We start from the raw sequence: 21319 nt of genomic DNA, 5'->3' as shown, positions 1-21319 counted from the left end.
ATTACTAATATCATAAGTAGGCAAATAGCTAATGTACTCATATTAAATGTATAAATCCTAAAGAAAAATTTATGTATTGATTAAATGGAAATAAGAAAATTTTAAAAACTGAAGATGACCTATTAAGACCATAATTCTATTATTAGTAATTAGAATCTATGTTCTTGTTAGCAAGTTTTAGCAAGTTGCTACAAGAGGGAAAGGACATCAGGCAAAAGTAATCCATTTGTAAGCATCAATGGAAGGAAATAAAGTTAACAGACACATATTAGATTGGGAGAATATATTTGTAATATCTCAAACCATAAGAGACTAATTTCTACAATAGATAAGGTATTTATACAAATCAATAAGAATTGACAGAACAGGAAATCTATCAGAATAAACCAAGAAAACGAACAGAAAACAAAAACCTAATAGAAAAATGGACAGTTCAGAGACTGCTAGCTATCTCCAGGTGTCTGTTCTACCATTCTTCTATAGTACCATAAAGGTTTTAGCTGGGCTCATAGTTGTCAGCTAAAGGCTTCATTTCCCTGACTCCCACACAGCTCAGTGTGACTATGACTAAGTTCGCTCCAATAGGATAGGAGCAGGAGTGTTTTGGACCACTGACTTGTTCATAACCTTAAAAGAACAAGCATGCCTTCTTCTGCCTGTATTCTCCTTCTTCTGTTGGCAGAGGGGAAGGCATGATGGGAGGGTGAGGGGAGGGTAGACCCAGAGATAGAGACTGTGTGTTGATGAAGGTAGATCAACAAAGTAAGAGGGACCCTCATCATGTGAAGCTGCCGTAGCACCCCTAAACTGCTCTTACTATTAGGTAAGAGGGAAATAAACTTCATCCTGTATAAGCCACTATTATGTTATTTGGGTCTATTTTACAGCCTTTGCAACATATACCATAACTAGTCCAAAATTTAATACCCAGAAGTAGGAATACCTAAAACCTAAAATATATTTGAATTACTGAGAGGTCAGGTGGTAGACAAAAAGCTCGCAGGCATGGCATGCTGGATAGCCATTGATTCTTGTTAGATCTTGGGGCGTATTTGGACAACAGTCACCTGGAATACCTTTGAAGGCAGACCACCAGCTTATTGAGCCTGGAAAAAGAATGCTGGTATGTATCAGCTACTCCTTGTCAGTGCTGGTCAGTGTGCAAGCAGACATGGAAGGCTCTCTGAGTGCAGCATGCAATTTAAATTAAGTGAGAGTCCAGTGATATTCAATCTTCAAGTTTTGAAAAAGCCAATTACTTTTATATCTAAATAGCAGGAGGTAAGACTGTATCCTTAAGGCTTTCTCAAGAGCTTTTCTTTGTGTTCTTGCCAGATAATGGGATCCAGCCCAGTGGTAAGCTTCACACGCAGGGTGTTACCTTCAAGCTTTTTGTTTTGTATGGTGTTTAGATAACTGTCATGAATTGGAGAGAAAAGAGGCTGAATACAGATGCCATAATTGAAGAGAACAGTTTTCAGGCTTACAGTCTATGATCAAATAAAATCTCTGGCTATAGTGAATTTCAATGGAACAAAAAAGAAATAAGTGGTTTAGAAAGCTATTAAGTTTTTGCAAAAGAAGCCACAATACCGGCCTGCAAGAGCATGTGACTGTTTTTACCTCTCAAGCAATCCTTGAGTTCCCCCAAACCTGCATCAGCAGATTAAAACAATGAGATATCATTTTCAGCCATCAATTTGGCAAAAACTAGAAAATTGAATATTAACACTAATGGTTGTAGGGAAGTACAAATATAGGAACCTCTTAAACACTGATGCTGGGCACGTACACTGATGTGAACATTCTCGAAAAGTAATTTTATAATATCCAGTCAAATGAACTAGAAATAAACATATAACTTATAAGGTATAAATCACCCTCCTATGTATTTATCCCAGATAAATTGTCACACAGTTTTTTTTTTTTTTCTTTTTTCTTTTTTTTGAGACAAGGTCTGGCTCTGTCACCCAGCCCGAAGTGCAGTGATGGGAACACAGCTCACTGCAGCCTCAAACTCCTAGACTCAAGCGATCCTCCCACCTCAGCCTCCTAAGTAGCTGGGACTGTAGGTGTGAGCAATTGCACCCGATTAATTTAAAACATTTTTTGGTAGAGCCAGGGTCTCCCTGTGTTGCCCAGGCTGGTCACAAACTCCCGGGCTCAAGTGATCCTCCTGCCTCAGTCTTCCAAAGTGCTGGGATTATAGGCATGAGCCACTGCATCCGGCCTCACAAAGTTTCTTAAAAGGACATGTGTAAGGATATTTACTTTGTCATTGTTTGTGGTAGCAAGATGCTGGAGGCAATCTAGGTATTCATCACTGAGGAAAGAATAAATAAAATACGGTGCTATGCAGCAGCTAGAAGCAATGGATCAGATGTATGCATAGCAATATAGATAGGTATTAAAAACAGTGCTAATTGTGTGGAAACAAGCAAAGTGTCCATCAATGAATGAATGGATAAAGAAACTGTAGAATTAATATATTTATAAATGGAATATCATTGAGCCCTAAAAAAGAACAAGATCTTGCTATTTGCCACAATGTAGATGAGCCTGGAGGATGTTATGTTAGGTGAAGTAAACCAGACACAGAAAGAAAATTATTGCATGATCTCACTTATATATGGAATCTAAAAAAAGCTTTCAAATATACAGAGATAGAGAACAAAACAGTCATTACCAGGGCAGATGGGGCTTAGAGGAGAGAAAATGAGGAGATGTAAGTCAGAGGATACGAAGTAGCAGATACATAGAACAAACAAGTTTAGAGATCTAATGTACCACACAAGGACCATAGGTAATAAAATTGTATTGTGTTTGGGATTCGTGCTACGTGTGTAGATTTTATCTGCTCTTGTCACAAAAATTTTAAAAATGGGTAACTGTGAGTGATGGATATGTTAATTTGCTTCACTATAGTAACCTTCTTACTATCTATATGTTTCCTATAATGTGATGATGTATACCTGAAATACACACGATAAAATTTATTTTTTAAAAAACAGTGCTGATTGAAAATCAGAAACAGATTAAGGTCTATATTTTAATACTACTGTGCTACCAAATGATGTACACATAAGGTGGCACAGGGTTGTGTGGTTTGTGTTAAATAATGAGAAAAGGATTGGAAACAACTGATATTTATCATAGGGAATCAGTTAAATAAAAGATAGTGAATACACACAGTGCAATAATATGGAGCTGTAAAAAATACAAAGCTCTCTGTATAATAATTGAAATACCTTCAAAATATATTAAGTAAAAAAGAAAAGTGTAAAACAATATATATGGTTAGTTTTGTGCCAAAGACAGGGATAAGAATGTATATTCACATTTGATTTATTTGAATGAAGAAACACTGGAAAGGCAAACAAGAAAGCAATAAATATAATTACTTTTATTGGGAGGCTGGCGGCAGGAACAGGATAAGTGGGAGACAGGGATGTGAGGGAGACTTTTCACTGTTAACCTCTAAAAAATATTTTAAACCATAAGAATGTAATATTTATTTAAATAAGAATATATGAAATAAAACACTACATTACAGAGACATACACAAATATATGTATTACAAAAACACACAAATAAAAAGATACAGAAATAAATATATTGATTGGTTGTCCAAAGTATAGGTGGGGAATGGGAGTGGGGAATTCATATTTAAAAGGAACAAATCAATAAATAAAGATAGGAGAGGCACCCTGACCAAACCAGTGATAAAGACGGGCCACAAACTGGGGTCTAAAAAGAAAAGCAAACAGTATGTCTTAAAGATGAGGCATTCCAACTTCTTCAGTATTTGGGGGGAGGAAAAAATATTTTTTGACTTTTTGCTGATCTTTTACTTTCTCAGACTATTAAGGAAAGTTTGAAAAACAGAAGCAGGTAAATTGTTGAGTATATTTCTAACTCAACTGTTCAACATTAAAAAGAGAACATAAGATGATGCAGGGGCTTACAACTGTAATCCCAGCACTTAGAGAGGCCGAGGTGGGAGGATCACTTAAGCCTAGGAATTTGAAACCAGCCTGGGCAACACAGGGAGACCCTCTCTCTACAAAACATTTTTAAAAAGAAGAAGAACATAAGATTATATCTTCTCCATTGAACAAAGAAATGAAAAGAATGAAATAAGAGGGCGAAGCACTAATAAATTATGAAAGAAATCATGAAATTATGATTGAGCTAGATAATAAAGTTGAATCAAGGTAACAAAAACCAACCTGTCCTTTATCCATGTCACTATTTGTATTTTCTGAGTCCATTGTCTCTGTCCTTTTCCTCTTTCCTTTTCTAACAGCTTGTGTATCGGTAATTTCATCTGTCTGCAAGATCTTCTGCATTTTCTCAATTAGTTATCAAAGGTTTTCTGAAATCCTAGGAGTAGGGAATACCCATGAAGATGATGCTATTCTGGACGTAGCTCAAAAGTTAATGCCTTCCCTTAAAAACAAAAACAAAAACATGACACATAACATATTCACAACTGTATGTTTCTTAATGGTACTAGCCACTCAGATAAACCACTTTTATTAATGTTTCCTATTCTTTCTTCCACTGATGAATTTCATACACATTTTCATTTGAAGCAAAAGTCTTCCAATTTCATCATCATCACAAAGATTTTCGTATTTTCATGATGTGATATGCAGTGAGGTGTCATTTACAAAATCAAACATTGTAACACTGTTTCATATTTATAAGTTTTTTTCTTGTCAAAGTTATATTATGAGGAGTCTAAAAAAGTAGAAACATTACAAAGTTATAATACCAGTATCTCAGAGGACTGACCTTATATATCTTTAGGAAAAAGACGTTAATAATAGATATCACAAGAACCAAGACTAAAATATTCCAGGGAAATCAGTAAGAATTTCTTAAAAGGTTTTTTTTTCCCTAAAAGTTCTTAAGTCTTGAAACGCAAGATTTTCCTTGGTGCAAACTGAAGAATTGTGCCATAAAAAATGGGGGAAAAAATCTCAAGGGCAATAGTACTTTCATAAAGATTTTAAGGAATAATCATTTATCAAAATCTGACAAAGTAGGCTGGGTGTGGCAGCTCACACCTGTAATCCCAGCACTTTGGTAGGCCGAGGTGGGAGGATTGCTTGATCCCAGGAGTTCAAGACCAGCCTGGGAAACATGACAAAACCCTATCACTACAAAAAATACAAAAAAGTTGCTGGGTGTGGTGAATGATGTTACATGATGAAATTTAACTTTTGCTATTTACAAATGATGCAGCATGTTAGGTCTTAGCATCCTTACTACTTGCGTATATTGGTTTGTTTTCATGAAAAAGTATTTAATTATAAATAACAAAACTTTATAGAAAGGACTGAGCTTAGATATCTTCAAGAAATATGTTTACTGTTGAACAGAAAGTAACATATGCTCCTTACCAAATTACACTAAGTCACTATTTTAGAAAACATAATTCTTTGCCTATTTTAAGTGAAAGTCATTATGATCTACTCTAAGCATAAAATATTTGGATGGTCTTGCCAAAAATGCTGTTGCAACTCTTCTTTGGAAAGTTACTTTAGCCTGGCTGGGCGCGGTGGCTCACGCCTGTAATCCCAGCACTTTGGGAGGCTGAGGCGGGTGGATCACGAAGTGAGGAGATCGAGACCTTCCTGGCTAACATGGTGAAACCCCATCTCTACTAAAAATACAAAAAATTAGCCGGGCACGGTGGCTGGCGCCTGTAGTCCCAGCTACCTGGGAGGCTGAGGCAGGAGAATGGCGTGAACCCAGGAGGCAGAGCTTGCAGTGAGCCGAGATCGCGCCACTGCACTCCAGCCTGGGCGACAGAGCGAGACTCCGTCTCAAAAACGAAACAAAACAAAAAACAAAAACAAACAAAAAACAAGAAAAAACTTACTTTAGCCTTTCAAACACTTGAATAGTGCTTGAGATAACACAGGACTGTACTGTCAAATCTGACTCACAAATACCAGACAGCTTGCCTAGTATCAATCTTTACTAATAATTTCAAAGATAGAAGCAATCAAGCCACGTGCAGTGGCTCACACCTGTAACCCTAGCACTTTGGGAGTCCCAGGCGGGCAGATTGCCTGAGCTCAGAAATTCAAGACCAACCTGGGCAACATGGTGAAACCCCATCTCTACTAAAATACAAAAAATTAGCAGGACTTGGTGGCTCACGCTTTTAGTTCCAGCTACTCTGGAGGCTGAGGCATGAGAATTGCTTGAACCTGGGAGTCGGAGATTTTAGTGAGCTGAGATCATGCACGCCAGCCCAGGAGACAGAGGGAGTCTGTCTCCAAAAAAGAAAAAAACAAAAGAACCCACAAAAGCAAGATAAAAAGCAATCAAGAGGCATAGGCAAAGTAGGAAGACATCCAGGGAAGCCCTGCTGGCTTCTTAGGGCCCCTTCCTTCTCACATCATTCACTCTGTGGTCCAGAACAATAGGTGAGGCCTCTAAATTAATTTAAAGGGTTACCTCACACAGTGGAGAATGTTTAAGTTGTGATATATCTCCATTTTATATTTCAGAGCTGTGTAGCTTGCGTGATATTCTCTGGGGTTATAAATCCAGATTCTAGGTATGTTTGCAATAAGCAATCCATAACCAAGGATATACTGTTAACAGCATTCCATAGATACAAACTGTCCTCCTAGTAAATACATAAGTCTATTTGTGAGAACAGGGTTGACAAATTTTTTCTGCAAAGGGATAGACAGTAAATATTTTAGGCACTGCAAGCTAATAGGCCAAATGTAGGATATTATACAGGTATTTACATAGCAAGAGAGAAGACAAATTTTCACAAAATTCAAAATCTAATAACTGACTACAACTTTTTGTAAGCCAAGTTTTCTAGTGAAAAGAATGGAATTAACAAAAACCATCTTGTTTAATTGGGGTTCAGAGTTAGTATTCCCTATCATCAAAATCAGTTGCAAATGCCCATCTGACCTGTAATGAGATTTTACATATCTCCTCTTTGAAAATGTCTTTCACATTGATAGGTACTGGCATATATTGATATTAATCCATGAATTTATAATTTTCTTAATTGAGATAAAATTTACATAACATATAAATTCACTGTTTAATCATTTGAAAGTGTGTACATCCATTTAAAGTGTACAATGATTTTTAGTATGTTTATCATATTGCATAACCATCACCAAAAAACTCCATACATCCCAAAATGAGCTTATTTTAGTGGAGCATATTAATTTCTTAGAAGACTTTCATAGAATTTTATTAGATTCTTCTCTTGATATTTGCCTTTTAGCATGTCATACTTGAAAACTAATTATTCCCAATTAAAGGTTAGGTGGAAGCACCTCCAATTGCACAATAAAATGGATTTTGAAATATAGAAATTTATCTTGCGGCCGGGCGCGGTGGCTCAAGCCTGTAATCCCAGCACTTTGGGAGGCCGAGACGGGTGGATCACAAGGTCAGGAGATCGAGACCATCCTGGCTAACACAGTGAAACCCCGTCTCTACTAAAAAATACAAAAAAATAGCCAGGCGAGGTGGCAGGCACCTGTAGTCCCAGCTACTCGGGAGGCTGAGGCAGGGGAATGGCGCAAACCCGGGAGGTAGAGCTTGCAGTGAGCTGAGATCCGGCCACTGCACTCTAGCCTGGGCCACAGCGCGAGACTCCGCCTCAAAAAAAAAAAAAAAAGAAATTTATCTTGCATTTGCATTGAGATCTGAAAGTCAGTGCTAGAACTGTAATTTGAACTTGAAAATATATCTATTGCAAATATGAGTGGGGATGAAGGTAGCACATTTTAACTTTTGACAACAGGGGAAGTATATAAAGCAGTTTGACTTATGCATCATAAATTAGTTGTTATTAAAATGACTTTACTTCAGTTTAAGTTTTGCTATAAGTACTTGTCTTGTATATAATTTTGTCTTATAATTTCTGAATCAATTCAGTTAAGAAACATTATTAAGTTCACAGCAAAAGCTTATTTCAAAAGCCATTCAGTGCTCCATAGATGTATGGAACAACAGTTTCATTCACAAAACATTCAGTCTTGGCCCCAGTGCAAATATTTGCAGTAAAACTTTGCCACTGCTAAGCTGTCAAAATGCTGGGTAATAATATGGCAAGTCAGAATATTCAACTTCTATTTGAAGTTCCATGAAAAAATTCATGGAACTGATGATAGCCAAGTCCACAAGAACGAATGTTCACTGTTGACAATGGTTCAATAATATATAATATTTTCAGAAATTGCCGAGGTGATCTTAAAATTTGTATGGAAATGTAAGAGATTTAGAATGGCCAAAACAATCTTGAAGAAGAAGGGTAGTCAAATTTATCGAGGCAGAAAGTAGATAAATGATTTCTTAGGGGTGAGGAGTAGGTTGGGGAGAGGAAATTGGTAGAAGGTTTCTTTTAGAGGGAAAAATGTTTTAAAAATGGAATTGTGGCAATGGTTGCAAAATACTGTGGGTATACAAAAATAACCTCCACATTTAATTGTACATTTTATTTTATTTCAGACAAGGTCTTGCTCTCTCACCCAGGCTGAAGTGTAGCGGCATGATCCTAAGTCACTGCAGTCTTGAACTCCTGGGCTCAAGGGATCTTCTTGCCTCAGCCTCCAGAGTAGCTGGGACTACAGCCATGCACCATGACACCTGGCTAATTTTTAGTTTTCTAGTTTTTTTTTTTTTTTTTTTTTGTAGAGACAGGGTCTCAATATGTTGCCCAGGCTGGTCTTGTACTCCTGGCCTCAAGTGATCTTCTGCTTTGTCCTTCCAAAGCATTGGGATTACAGGTAAGAGCCACCATACTTGGCTGAATTGTACACCTTTGTTTTTGCTTTTGAGATAGGGTCTTGATCTGTCACTCAGGCTGGACTGTAGTGGTGCAATCTTGTCTCACTTCAGCCTTGACCTCCTGGGCTCAAGCAATCCTCCCATCTTGGTTTCCCTAATAGCTGGGACTACAGGTGTGTGCCACTATTTTTATTTTTTTATTTTTTCTAGAGATGGGGTCTCACTATATTGTCTAGGTTGATTTCAAACTCCTGGCTTCAAGTGACCTTCCTGCCTTGGCCTTCCAAATGCTTGGATTACAGGCATGATCCATTGTGTCTGGCTGAATCATACACTTTAAATGGGTCAATTGCTTGGTTTGTGAATGTTATTTCAATAAAGCTATTTTTAAAAAATACACATAATGGTTCAAATATTTTCTGCAAAGCACCTGCTAATGACTAATAAAATGAACCATAGGCTTTAAACACTTTATGTTTTCATAAGTTCTGTAAATTTGTCTAACTATTTTTCTGATCTACATATATTTGTAACACATCTTAGTAGATTCCACCTCAGGTTGTACTCAATTAGCGTTTTCTCAGTTTCTTTGAAACTATTTTTGCCCACAGTTTTTTTTCACAAAGGCTGTTTATAGAGACTAGTTTGTTAGTCCCTCTAAACTCAGCATTTGTTTCTCAAATAAAAAACAACTTAGCAGTAACCTGTTGACTCATTAAGAACCAATAAAAACTGATAGTCACTTGCTTGTTATTTAATTGATTATTGTGCTGCTCTCAATATCCCCAACCCTTGAGCAACTATCTTTGCTGAAAGGCTAAAAGTTGTAAACTACTGCAGTCAAGTATAATTCAATTATTATAATTTTACTATCTGTAAATGGTTTTCCTTCTTGGTTAACAAATGAGCCATAAGAAATTTATTTTGGTTGCACTAATTTTCATTTTTTAATTTTTGTGAAGAAATTCTGCTGTGATGAAATATGAGATATTCCATTTTAAATTTCCTAATTTTTCTGACTGCTATTTTCCTGTGAGTTGCAAATATTGTGATGAGTGTTTAGTTGGCTAATGTAAACATATATGATTTTCTTTCAGCACAACTATAATGTTATTGTATAATAAAAACAATCTGCCAGTTGCAATGTGCATGCCTGTAATCCCAGCACTTTGGGAAGCTGAGGCAGGCGGATCACTTAAGGCCAGTAATTCAAGGCCAGCCTGGCTAACATGGTGAAACCCCATCTGTACTAAAAACACAAAAATTAGCTGGGTGTGGTGATGTGCACCTGTAATCCCAGCTACTCAGGAGGCTGAGGCAGGAGAATCGCTTGAACCCAGGAGGCAGAGGTTGCAGTGAGCCAAGATTGAGACACCACACTCCAGCCTTGGTGACACAGCAAGACTCTGTCTCAAACAAACAAACCCCACAATCCTTTGCCACCTAATTTTATAACAAAATAATCTACGCTCCACTCTGCCTTAAAAGCACTAATGCTAATTTTATATTTTTTTCTTGTTTGGCATGATTGGCATGCACTGATAATAAAAAATAAATTTAAAAATCGTTTCCAGGTAGTGTGTGGGTCTTGAGGCCAAGAATGGCCCTTGCTGTCACCAACATGGAGACTTTGTGTTGTGTCCTGTTCTTAGTGCTTGAATGTCCCTGAATGTCCTAACCTGAAGCTGAAGAAGCCGCCCTGACTGCACATGGTATTGGCCATGACTGTGTATGCTCTGGTGGTGGTGTCTTACTTCCTTACCACTGGAGGATTAATTTATGATGTTATTGTTGAACCTGCAAGTGTTAGCTCTATGACTGATGAACACAGGCATTAGAGGCCAGTAGCTTTCTTGGTCTACAGAGTAAATGGACAATATATTATGGAAGGACTTGCATCCAGCTTCCTGCTTACAATGGGAGGTTTAAGTTTCATAATCCTGGAACAATTGAATGCACCAAATATCCCAAAACTCAACAGATTTCTTCTTCTATTCATTAAATTCATCTGTGTCCTATTGAGTATTTTCATGGCTAGAGTATTCATGAGAAGGAAATTGCTGGGCTATCTGATGGGTTAGACTGCTTTTGAGAAGAAATCAGTGGATACTGGATTTGCTCCTGTCAATGAAGTTTTAAAGGCTGTACCAATCCTCTAATACGAAATGTGGAAAAGAATGAAGAGCACCAGTAAAAGAAATACCTTGCGAAAAAACAGGAAGTATATTAAAGCTTAGACTAGAATTTCCTCTTGGTATCAAAGAGACAAGTTTATCACAGTATTTTTTTTCCTGCTGACCTATTGATATACCAACAATGTTGAGAAACATTTTCTTCTTAGTTTTCCATTTTCTAAAAGAAAATATACTCCATATCTACAATTATAATATTGAATAAAGTGATTATTTTTTACAACCCCCTTAACATTTTTTGGAGATGACATTTCTGATTTTCAGAAATTAACATAAAATCAGGAAGGAAGATTCCATAGGCTGAGAACTCTGGACAGCTGATCAGCTTTACCTAAGGTGCTTTGCCTTTATTTTTTAATTTGATTTTGTTATTATTTTTTGAGACAGAGTTTCGCTCTTGTTGCCCAGGCTGGAATGCAATGGCTTGATCTCAGCTCACTGCAACCTCCACCTGCCAGGTTCAAGTGATTCTCCCACCTCAGCCTCCCAGGGAGCTGGGATTACAGGTGCCCACCATCATGCCTGGGTAATTTTTGTATTTTTGTAGAGACGGGGTTTCACCTGGTCTTGAACTCGTGACCTCAGGTGATCTGCCTGCCTTGGCCTCCCAAAGTGCTGGGATTATAGGTGTGAGCCACTGTGCCCGGTCTGCTTTGTCTTTAAATAGAGTATGTGATGGTAGATTACTTGAGATATGTATATAAACTGTTTCCTGAACAATAAGATATATGAGAGGAGCAGAAATAATTTTTCTAATTAAAAATAAAATAAAATGCCATGGCATGACAATATGCATGCTACTCAAAATGTTGTCAGTTATTAAACTATGATTTGTAGTCCACTTAGCAGTACTTTAAAGCAATGAAGTTGTCCCATATGGTTTCTGTCACTACTACTTTACTCTACTCTCATAGTATGAAAACAAGCATAGGCAATACATAAACACATTAAGTGTGGCGATGTTCCAATTGTGGAACATCCACACCCGAGTGTGGCAATGTTTATGAACACTGATACTTCAAGTTTATATAATTTTATATATAATAAAATGTTATGTTGATTTTTAAAAACTTCTTAAATCTGTAAAAAACATTCTTACCTTAAGGCTGTACAATAATAGAGAGTAGGCAGATGAACCATAATTTGTGAAAACCTGACCTAGAGATCCATATATTTATCATATTTAAAAGGAGTTTAGATGGTATCACCTGCCTTCTTTTATTTCATCTTCATTTCTTTCTCTGGGGGGCAGGCCATTTGTTTTAATTCTTTTTCCTCCATTGCCTTACATTACTGCAAATATTACTGACAAATTAAAAACAGTACTCTACTCTCCCCTTACTAACAGTTTTGCTTTCCTCAGTTTCAGTTACCTCCAGTGAACTACAGTCTGAAAACACTAAATGGGAAATTCCAGAAATAAATAATCTACAAGTTTAGGCCGGGTGCAGTGACTTATGCCTGTAATCTCAGCACTTTGGGAGGCTGAGGTGGGAGGATCACTTGAGACCAGGAGTGCAAGATCAGTCTGGACAACTGATCTTGGCAAAACCACATCTCTACAAAAAATACAAAAAGCTAGCTGGGCATGGAGGTGTGCTTGTAGTCCCAGCTAGTCAGGAGACTGAGGTGGGAGGATCACCTGAGCTGGGAAGCTGAGACTGTGGAGAGCCCTAATTGTGCCACTGCACTCCAGCCTGGGTGACAGAATGAGACCCTGTCTCAAGAAAAGAAAAAAATTGTAAGTTTAAAATGAATGCCATACTGAGTAGTGTAATGAGATCTCGTGCCATACCACTTACCCAGCATGTGAGTTGTCCCTTTGTCCAGCATATCCACACTTTATACACTAGAGTAGCCTTCTCAGTTATCATCTCACATCATTACCATACTTAGTACAGTAAGATATTTTGAGAGACAGGAAGACCACATTCACCTAGCTTTTATTACAGCATATCATTATAATTGTTCTATATTACTATTAGTTATTGTTATTAATGTCTTACTGTGCCTAATTAATAAATTAAACATTATCATAGGTATGTATAGAAAAAACATAGTATATACAGAGTTTGGTACAACCCACCATTTCAGGTATCCACTGGGGTCTTAGAATGAATCCTCCGTGGATAAGGGGGCACTACTTGTACTTGAGAGACAAAATATGCACCCTCTAAGTTCCTACAACAGAATTATTATTTGATAAAACTAAATTTCACCATGTTTAACTGATATGGACCTGTTAAGTACTATTTAGTGATGGTAACAGATGCCAGAATCTTACTTCACTGGGGTTGCTGATAATTCAGAATGGGTGGAGAGCTCTTTTTTCCACAGTCAAAAGAAAAGATTGTTTACTTCAGGAAGGGTTCTCTCAACATATATCCCACTGTCTCCCTTTTGGTTTATGTTTTGCCAAATGCATCATCACCACACGTTCAGTAAATCCAGGGCAATAGAGGCCTTCTGATTGTTCTTTATTTTTCCTTCCTTTGTACAGTAGATCAATGCTCCACTGGAAAATCAATTTTAACAGTAAAACTATATGGTAACCCCAAGTCTTTTATATGATTCCTCCTCTTCTTAACCACCCAAGTTTCCCTTTCAGAAGAAATAAAATATTTTTCCTATGGACTAATTGTGCCTCGCCATCCTCCAAATTCATATGTTGAAGCCTTAACCGCCAATGTGACTGTGTTTAGGGATAGGATATTTAGCAGGCAATTAAGATTAATTGAGATTGTAAGGTTGGGGCCCTAATGGGATAGGATTAGTGGCCCTATAAGATGAAGAGAGGGAGAGATACATCTATCTTATAGGGCCACTAATACTATCACATCTCTTTCTTTGTCATGTGAGGTCACAGCAAGAAGGATGCCACCTGTAAGCCAAAAATAGAGCCTTCACCAGCAACTGAACCTTGCTGGGCCTGTTCTTGTACTTTCTAACTAATGGAATTGTGAGAAACAAATTTTTGTTGTTTGAGCCACCCAGTCTATGGTGTTTGTTACGGCAGCCTGAGCTTACTAATACATTTCTATTGGAAAATGGGGTTTCAGTTTTCTACTGAGAACTTAAGTGCTTAGAATACTGTAGACAGTGACATAATTGAGAAACACATCTTCTTTTTATCTGAAAGGCAGTAATGCTCATTATAAAAGTGAAAGATCACACATAGACAGTGTATGAAATAAAAGTGTAAAAGTCTTCCTTTCAATCCTTTTTCCTTTTAAAGTACATAATTAGTTTTCAAGAGTTACACTTTGTTACTTTAAACTTTATTAATTCCTGCTAAAAATTAATTTAGGCTTGCAAAATCATTAAAAACAAATTAGCTACAAAATTCTTATAAGGAAACATATGGTGGCTGGGCATGGTGGCTCACACCTGTAATCTCAGCACTTTGGGAGGCCGAGACAGGTGGACCACTTGAGCTCAGAGGTTCGAGACCAGCCTGGCCAAAGTGGGAAACTCCATCTCTACTAAAAATACAAAAATTAGTCAGGCCTGGTGGCACATGGCTTTAGTTTCAGCTACTCAGGAAGCTAAGGCAGGAGAATTGCTTGAACCTAGGAAGGGGAGGTTGCGGTGAGCTGAGATCATGTTATTGCACTCCAGCCTGGGCGACAGAATAAGACCCTGTCAAAAAAAAAAAAAAAAAGGAAAAGAAAAGTAAAAAGAAAACAAACATATGGCAAAAGCTTTATGCAACTGGATTTTTCAAAGATTTCTTGGCTATGATACCAAAGGGCATAGGTAATAAAACAAAAAAATAGGAATATTGGACTTCATGCAAATTAAAGTTTTGTGCATCAAAAGTCACTATTAACAGAGTTAAAAAGGCAACCCATAGAATATGAGAAAATATTTTCAAATCATGTATTTAATAAGAGATTAATATCCAGAATGCACAGAATTCTTAAAATTTAACAAAAAAATGATTCAAAATGGGTAAAGGACTTTATTGAATAGATTTTTTTCCATAGAAGATATACAAATGGCTGATATCACATGAAAAGGTGCTCAGTATCACTAATCATTAGGAAATGCAAATCAAAACTACAAGGAGAAACTACCTCATAGCTATTAGGATGGCTACAAACAAAAAACCAAAATCATAAGTAGTGGTAAGGATATAGAGGAACTGGAACACTGTGCACTGCTGGTGGTAATGTAAGATGGTGCAGCCACTGCTGGAAAACAGTACAGAACCTTCTAGAAAGATTACAAATAAAATTACCATATGATCCAGCAATTCCACTTCTGGATATATATTAAACAGAATTAAAGCATAGTCTTGAAGAGATACTTGCATACCTATGTTCATAGCAGCATTATTCACAATAGCTAAAAGGGGCAAGCAATCCATGTCCATCAAAAGATGAATAAATAAGCAAAATGGGCACAAACATATAGTGTAATAGTATTCAACCTTTAAAAGGAAGGAAATTCTGATGTTCCACAACATGGATTTACCTTGAGAACATTATGCTAAGTGAAATATGCCAGTTCCAAAAATATAAATATTGTATGATTCCACTTACATGAGATACCAGAATAGTCAAATTCATAGAGACAGAAAGTAGAATGGCGGTTGCCAGGGGCTGGGGGAAGTGAGGGGATAGGAATTATTGCTTAATGAGCACAGGAGTTCAGTTTTGTAAGATGAAAAGTATCTTGGAGATGGATGGCAGTGATGGTTGCACAATAACATGAAGGTACTTAAGGTCACTGAACCAAACAGTTAAAATGATTAAGATGGTAAATTTTATGTGATGTGTGTTTTACCACAAGAAAAAACTTGGACAAAAACAAATTAGTTTACAAAAACATAGTTTTTATATTATCCCTAGTTGTATTAATATTAAACTTTTCTCCTGAAGATATGATTTGGTTAAAGAGCAAATCCTTAAGTTTCTTCACAAACACACAGTTCACTCAAGACCAACCAGATATAGACATATCAGACCTTATTTAGAATGTCTACTTTCCAGTAGATTTCAGGTCAATATTATGTTATAAATTCCATAAACAGGTGATTTAATGTTTACGTTAGCTGCCAATTAGCAAATTCAGAAGGAATATTATGAATATGGCTAGGTATTAAATACTACCAGTTTCTGATAGGTAGTAAAAAAATTCACTATGTGGCTATCTGCTCCCAATTTATTTATTTATTAAAAGAACACATCTTATTAATTCTTTAGATAGTTGCAGGAGATGAGATGAAACGTGAACACATCCATGATAACACTTAACAATATGTGATTGGGGCAGGGCGCGGTTGTTCACGCCTGTAATCCTAGCACTTTGGGAGGCCAAGGTGGGCAGATCACCTGAGTTTGGGAGTTTGCAACAAGCCCAGCCAACATGGTGAAACAAAAATTAGCCGGGCATGGTGGCGTGTACCTGTAATCCCAGCTACTGGGAAGGCTAAGGCACAAGAATCGCTTGAACCTGGGAGGCGGAGGTTGTGGCGAGCTGAGATCATGGCACTGCACTCCAGCCTGCATGACAGAGTAAGACTCTGTCTCAAAAAAAGAAAAAGAAAAAGTGGTTGGAGGAATAATATATTAGCCAATGGCTTTAAATTTTTTTTTGACTGTTACAGTAAAAACTACATTTTGATCTAGAAAACACACACACACACACACCCCTAAAACAAAATTTTAAGAAACATATTTCCCTTACTACATGCAATGCACTCTCTCAGTTTCTATTCTGTCTGCTCTATTTTATTTCATTTAAAAAAGGGGCTGGTCATAGCACATTAAACTGATTTCATAACCCATTAATGGATTAAAATCCATAGTTCGAAAAACAATGTCCTAAGCAACATCCAAATTATGAAAAACACAGTGTCTCAGCATTGAAATCTAGCAAAAGGGGAATTTTTGTAATTAATGGAAGCAAATCAAAACATAAATTCTCAATACGTTTATGTTTAATTTTAACAAATCAATGACATACCTAATGCAGGAATTCAAAAGCCACCTCTGAAATTCTAAAAAAAAAAAAAGTCACCAAACCTAAGGAAACTAAATTAATATCAAAATATAATACAGGTGTCTCATCTGCCTTTGTATTTAAATATAAGTCCTCCATTAGGGATTCAATTAAAAATTTTGAAAGGCAAGTACAGCACTACAATAAAACCTAAGTACCCTTTCATAGGTTTCAAAAGTTTTGGATTGCTGTATACATACATCAGTTTTGAAAGGTATAGACATAAAAGAACCCTTGTAGTACTCAGGTCAGAATATGAACTGAAGACTCCCTGCTAAATGAATTAAAAATGGCAGGAAACTAGTGCCAACATAATTCTAAATAGCCAGTGACTGGCTTAATGATTTCTATAAAATGGACTACTAGTTTCAGTCCAGCTGCTTAGCAAGATGGGGCATGGAGGAAGGAGATGTCTATATTATGTATTTTTAGTTATATATATTCTAGAGGAAGACAAATCAAGATTGAAATGGCTATAAATTATTGGGTGCATTCTGAGCACTCCAACCCTGAGACAGCACTCTGCTGAACAAAACAAATGCATGAATGGCTTTCTCACCAAAGCGTTCTGATTTCTACAGGGAAAACTACTGGGTTTTACTAATGTCCATTAGGCAGCATTTCAACTTACTATCTGTTTTTACTTCCTTCATTTTTGGTTTTCTTTTTCCTTGGTTTTTTGTTTTGTTTTGTTTTGTTTTTTTGAGACGGAGTCTCATTCTGTCGCTCAGGCTGGAGTGCAGTGGCACGATCCCGGCTCACACAACTTCTGCCTCCCGGGTTCGAGTAATTCTCCTGCCTCAGCCTCCCAAGTAGCTGGGACTACAGGCACCCGCCACCACGCCTGGCTAATTTTTTATATTTTTAGTAGAGACGGGGTTTCACCGTGTTAGCCAGGATGGTCTCAAGCTCCTGACCTTGTGATCCGCCCACTTCGGCCTCCCAAAGTGCTGGGATTACAGGCCCGGCCATTTCCCTCATTTTCAAATAACATAAATATTTTCAATTTCCAAGTTGTTCTGGCAATATCATGAGTAAAAAGATGGTTAATATGCTTTGGGATGGTTCGACGATGCTGCCAAACTATTATGGCATAACTTGGACTGGATTAGAGATTATGCAGGAGCGTAAGTAACATTACATTTGGGCCAAGTGCAGTGGCTCACACCTGTAATCCCAGTGTTTTGGGAGGCTAAGATGGGAGGATTGCTTGAGCCCAGGAATTTAAGATCAGCCTGAGCAACATGGTGAGAGTCCATTTCTACAAAAATAAAAAAAAAATTAGCCAGGCATGGTGGGCCACACCTATAGTCCCAGCTACTGGGGAGGCTGAGGTGGGAGGATCACGAGAGCCCAAGAGTTTGAGGCTGCAGTGAGCTTTGTTCCTTCTGCTGCACTCCAGCCTGGGTGACAGAGTGAGACCCTGTTTCAAAAAAAAAAAAAAAAAAAAGAAAGAATAGAAAAGAAACATTATGCTTGAGGGGCTACAGACCTGAATCATTTTATATTTTCCATGATGGGAAAGGAAAGAAAAACATTCTTATCTTTCTGGAGTTTGTGGATGTACTTTTACTGAAGCTAATTGAATGAATAAGCAGTGATACAATGTGTTTTCATATGTGTAACCTTATCTAGAAAAGAAATTAATTTAGTTCCCTATACTGCCCTATATGACATCCTCGGATCTCTCCAATCCTGCCTCTTTCACTTAATAAGAATAAAAACATAGCTAACATTTACTGAGTATTCAGTATGTATAAGGTGCTATTTTATGCATTTAACCTGTACTAACTCATTTAATCCTCACAGACACCCTCTGGGGTAGCAACAAGTATTATCCACACTTTACAGATGAGGGAGCTGAGGTCCCCAGTGGAACCTGGAAACCACTCCTAGTTGGTAACCCATAAGCAGGAGAAGAAGGGCTCAAGCCAGAACTTAGAAACTAATCATCAAGTCAGCTTTGTAACAGGTTGTCAATTCCAATGAGATTTTTGCTTTTTTCACTTCAAGTAGTCCCTTACAGGGCCCTCCTTGCCTAAGTTTCTGCCCTGTAGTACCATTCCCACAGAGACTGGAGTCTTGGCTTGCTCATTAGTGTTTATTAGGCTATAGTCCTGGTTAAATGCTAGAGAAGGAGATCCTTTCTTTGGCCCTCCAGACCCTTTCCTTGGCTGTCTCTATGTCACTCTCTGACTCTGGAGTTCGACCTGTTTGGGCTCCCTCACTCTCTTTCCTGCTGAGTTCAGCCAATGAGTGTCCAGGCATGAGATCAGAGGGAGGGAGGACAGTGAGTCAGGAGAATTTATCCTCCTGGCTCCCACCCTGTGGGGTCACTTCAGATTTCATGTGCCCCTCTCCTTTCAGGTTGCAATAACCATGCCTTTCCTCTCCCTTTGGTCCAGGCTGGTAACATTTCCACTATGACTAGCCCTGAGGTACAGCATGATCCCTCATGGTTTCCCTACACCCAGACCACACTTTCTTAAATAGTCCCTTAGTTAAAGCCTTTCCAAATCATCCAAATTTTAGTGGACCATGTATTTCTTGCTGGAACTCTGGCTGATACAACATAGCAGGGCTCCTCATACCTCCTGACTGCCTGTGTGTCTATTTGCTGCCAGTCAGTAGATTCCTTCCGTTGCCAGTACTTCCACCTGTTATCTCCCTACAGACATCTGATACTGACAATGTACCTGATCTACACTATTTGTTTACTGGATTATCACTGTTCTATTGGATATGGCTTGTATTTCTAATTTCCATGTTCTGACATGATCCATCCTACCACTGATCACGCTCTATTTCCAGTGGCAAAGGGGTTTAGTTTTTTGCTATTTTCTTCGGGCATGCTTGTATCTGTATTACTGTATCAATACCCCTAGTATTGCTGGTATCACTGGCTCCACATGTTAGCTTCATCATCTGTACCAGAGTCTCTTTGTTGCTCCTGACCTGGCAAGAGAACCAAGTGCTAAATGACCCAGCCTTTGTCTTATCGGAAATTAAACAGTGTGGCTGGCTTACTTTCATCTTGATGTGTTCACGAAGAAGACTATAGCATAGAGGTAATAGTACAGAAATAAGAGGCTGGGAAAACTGGAAGGCAATCTTCACCTGCTCCACAGTGTCACTTATCCCAATCAATTGTCAATAAAAAGCCTGTAGGCACAGGCAGAACTATCTGAAAATTTGCACAAGAACATTTTCTTCTTGGCTATTATTGTGTTACTACTTGTCCCCCCAATAATTATGTGCCTTCCCCCATATTTATAAAAAAACAGGCCTGGCACGGTAGCTCACATCTGTAATCCCAGAACTTTGGGAGGCCGAGGCAGGCGGATCACCTTAGGTCAGGAGTTCAAGACTAGCCTTGCCAACATGGTGAAACTCCATCTCTGCGAAATATACAAAAATTAGCCAGGCATGGTGGCAAGTGCCTGTAACCCCAGCTATACTGGAGGCTGAGGCAGGAGAACTGCTTGAACCAAGGAGGTGGAGGTTTCAGTGAGCTGAGATCGTGCCATTGCACTCCAGCCTGGGTGACAGAGCAAGACTCAGTCTCAGAAAACAAACAAACAAACAAAAAACAAACCACAAGTTCAGAGTTAAGCCTAGAGAGGAGTAACATCAATTAAAAGTTCTATTTTAGGAGGACTATAAGTCATGTCATCTGTTTTCTATTTCACTTTTATTTTTATTAATGCGGAACTTTCTATTCATCTTGAAAGTTGAGAGCAAAATGAGATTATTATGCTTTGCTTTAAGTAAATGTATTCCACAACATTAATAACTTTTAGACCAATTTTTTAAATTCACAAAATGTAATATGTGATTCTGATCCAAGAATCAATGCTTATGCATCAAAATCAGGATCGATTCAACTCTCAAATATTAATTTAATAAATTATAATGTGAAAAAATGAGATCATTTCTTTCTGAAATATCTATCCCATTATACACTATGTTAATATCACATATATATATATATAAATTTTTTTGTGTGTATGACAGGATCTCGCTTTGTCACAGAGACTGGAGTTCTGTGATGCTATCAAGGCTCACTGCAGCCTTGAACTCCTAGGCTCAAGAGATCCTCTGATTTTATAATGCATTTTTCTCTCTCACTGAAAATCCTAGTTCCTAACAACATCAACATATCTATTTGCTAAATAATATTTCTAAATAGTTTTTTGACACAAGTCGTGGTGTTATAGGTATGAGTCACCATGCCTGGCCTAATATATGTTAATGAAATAACTGGTTATCATTCACCATTATCTCCATAACTTTGTACTTTTATACTATCAAAATTTGGGTCTAAATATAATGAA

At 37.6% G+C, this 21319-nt stretch overlaps 1 protein-coding gene and 1 pseudogene across 4 annotated transcripts in view; one reads left to right on the top strand and one right to left on the bottom strand.

Annotated features, from left to right (window-relative positions):
• Window positions 1-21319, bottom strand: part of BEND6 (BEN domain containing 6) — a 75760-nt gene that overhangs the window by 42528 nt on the left and 11913 nt on the right. For all 4 annotated transcript variants that reach the window (XM_025382638.1, XM_025382641.1, XM_025382640.1 and 1 more), the window contains one exon: window positions 4230-4449. In XM_025382638.1, coding sequence (XP_025238423.1) covers window positions 4230-4349 — 120 coding nt within the window. In that variant the 5' untranslated portion in view covers window positions 4350-4449. The remainder of the gene's footprint in view (window positions 1-4229; window positions 4450-21319) is intronic.
• On the top strand, window positions 10385-10868 carry LOC112623825 (annotated as a pseudogene).

This window comes from Theropithecus gelada, chromosome 4 (genome assembly GCF_003255815.1).
Source record: "Theropithecus gelada isolate Dixy chromosome 4, Tgel_1.0, whole genome shotgun sequence".
In the NCBI taxonomy this organism is placed as follows: domain Eukaryota; kingdom Metazoa; phylum Chordata; class Mammalia; order Primates; family Cercopithecidae; genus Theropithecus; species Theropithecus gelada.
The sequence above is the reverse complement of the archived record's forward strand: the minus strand, read 5'-3'. Positions and strand labels throughout refer to the sequence as shown.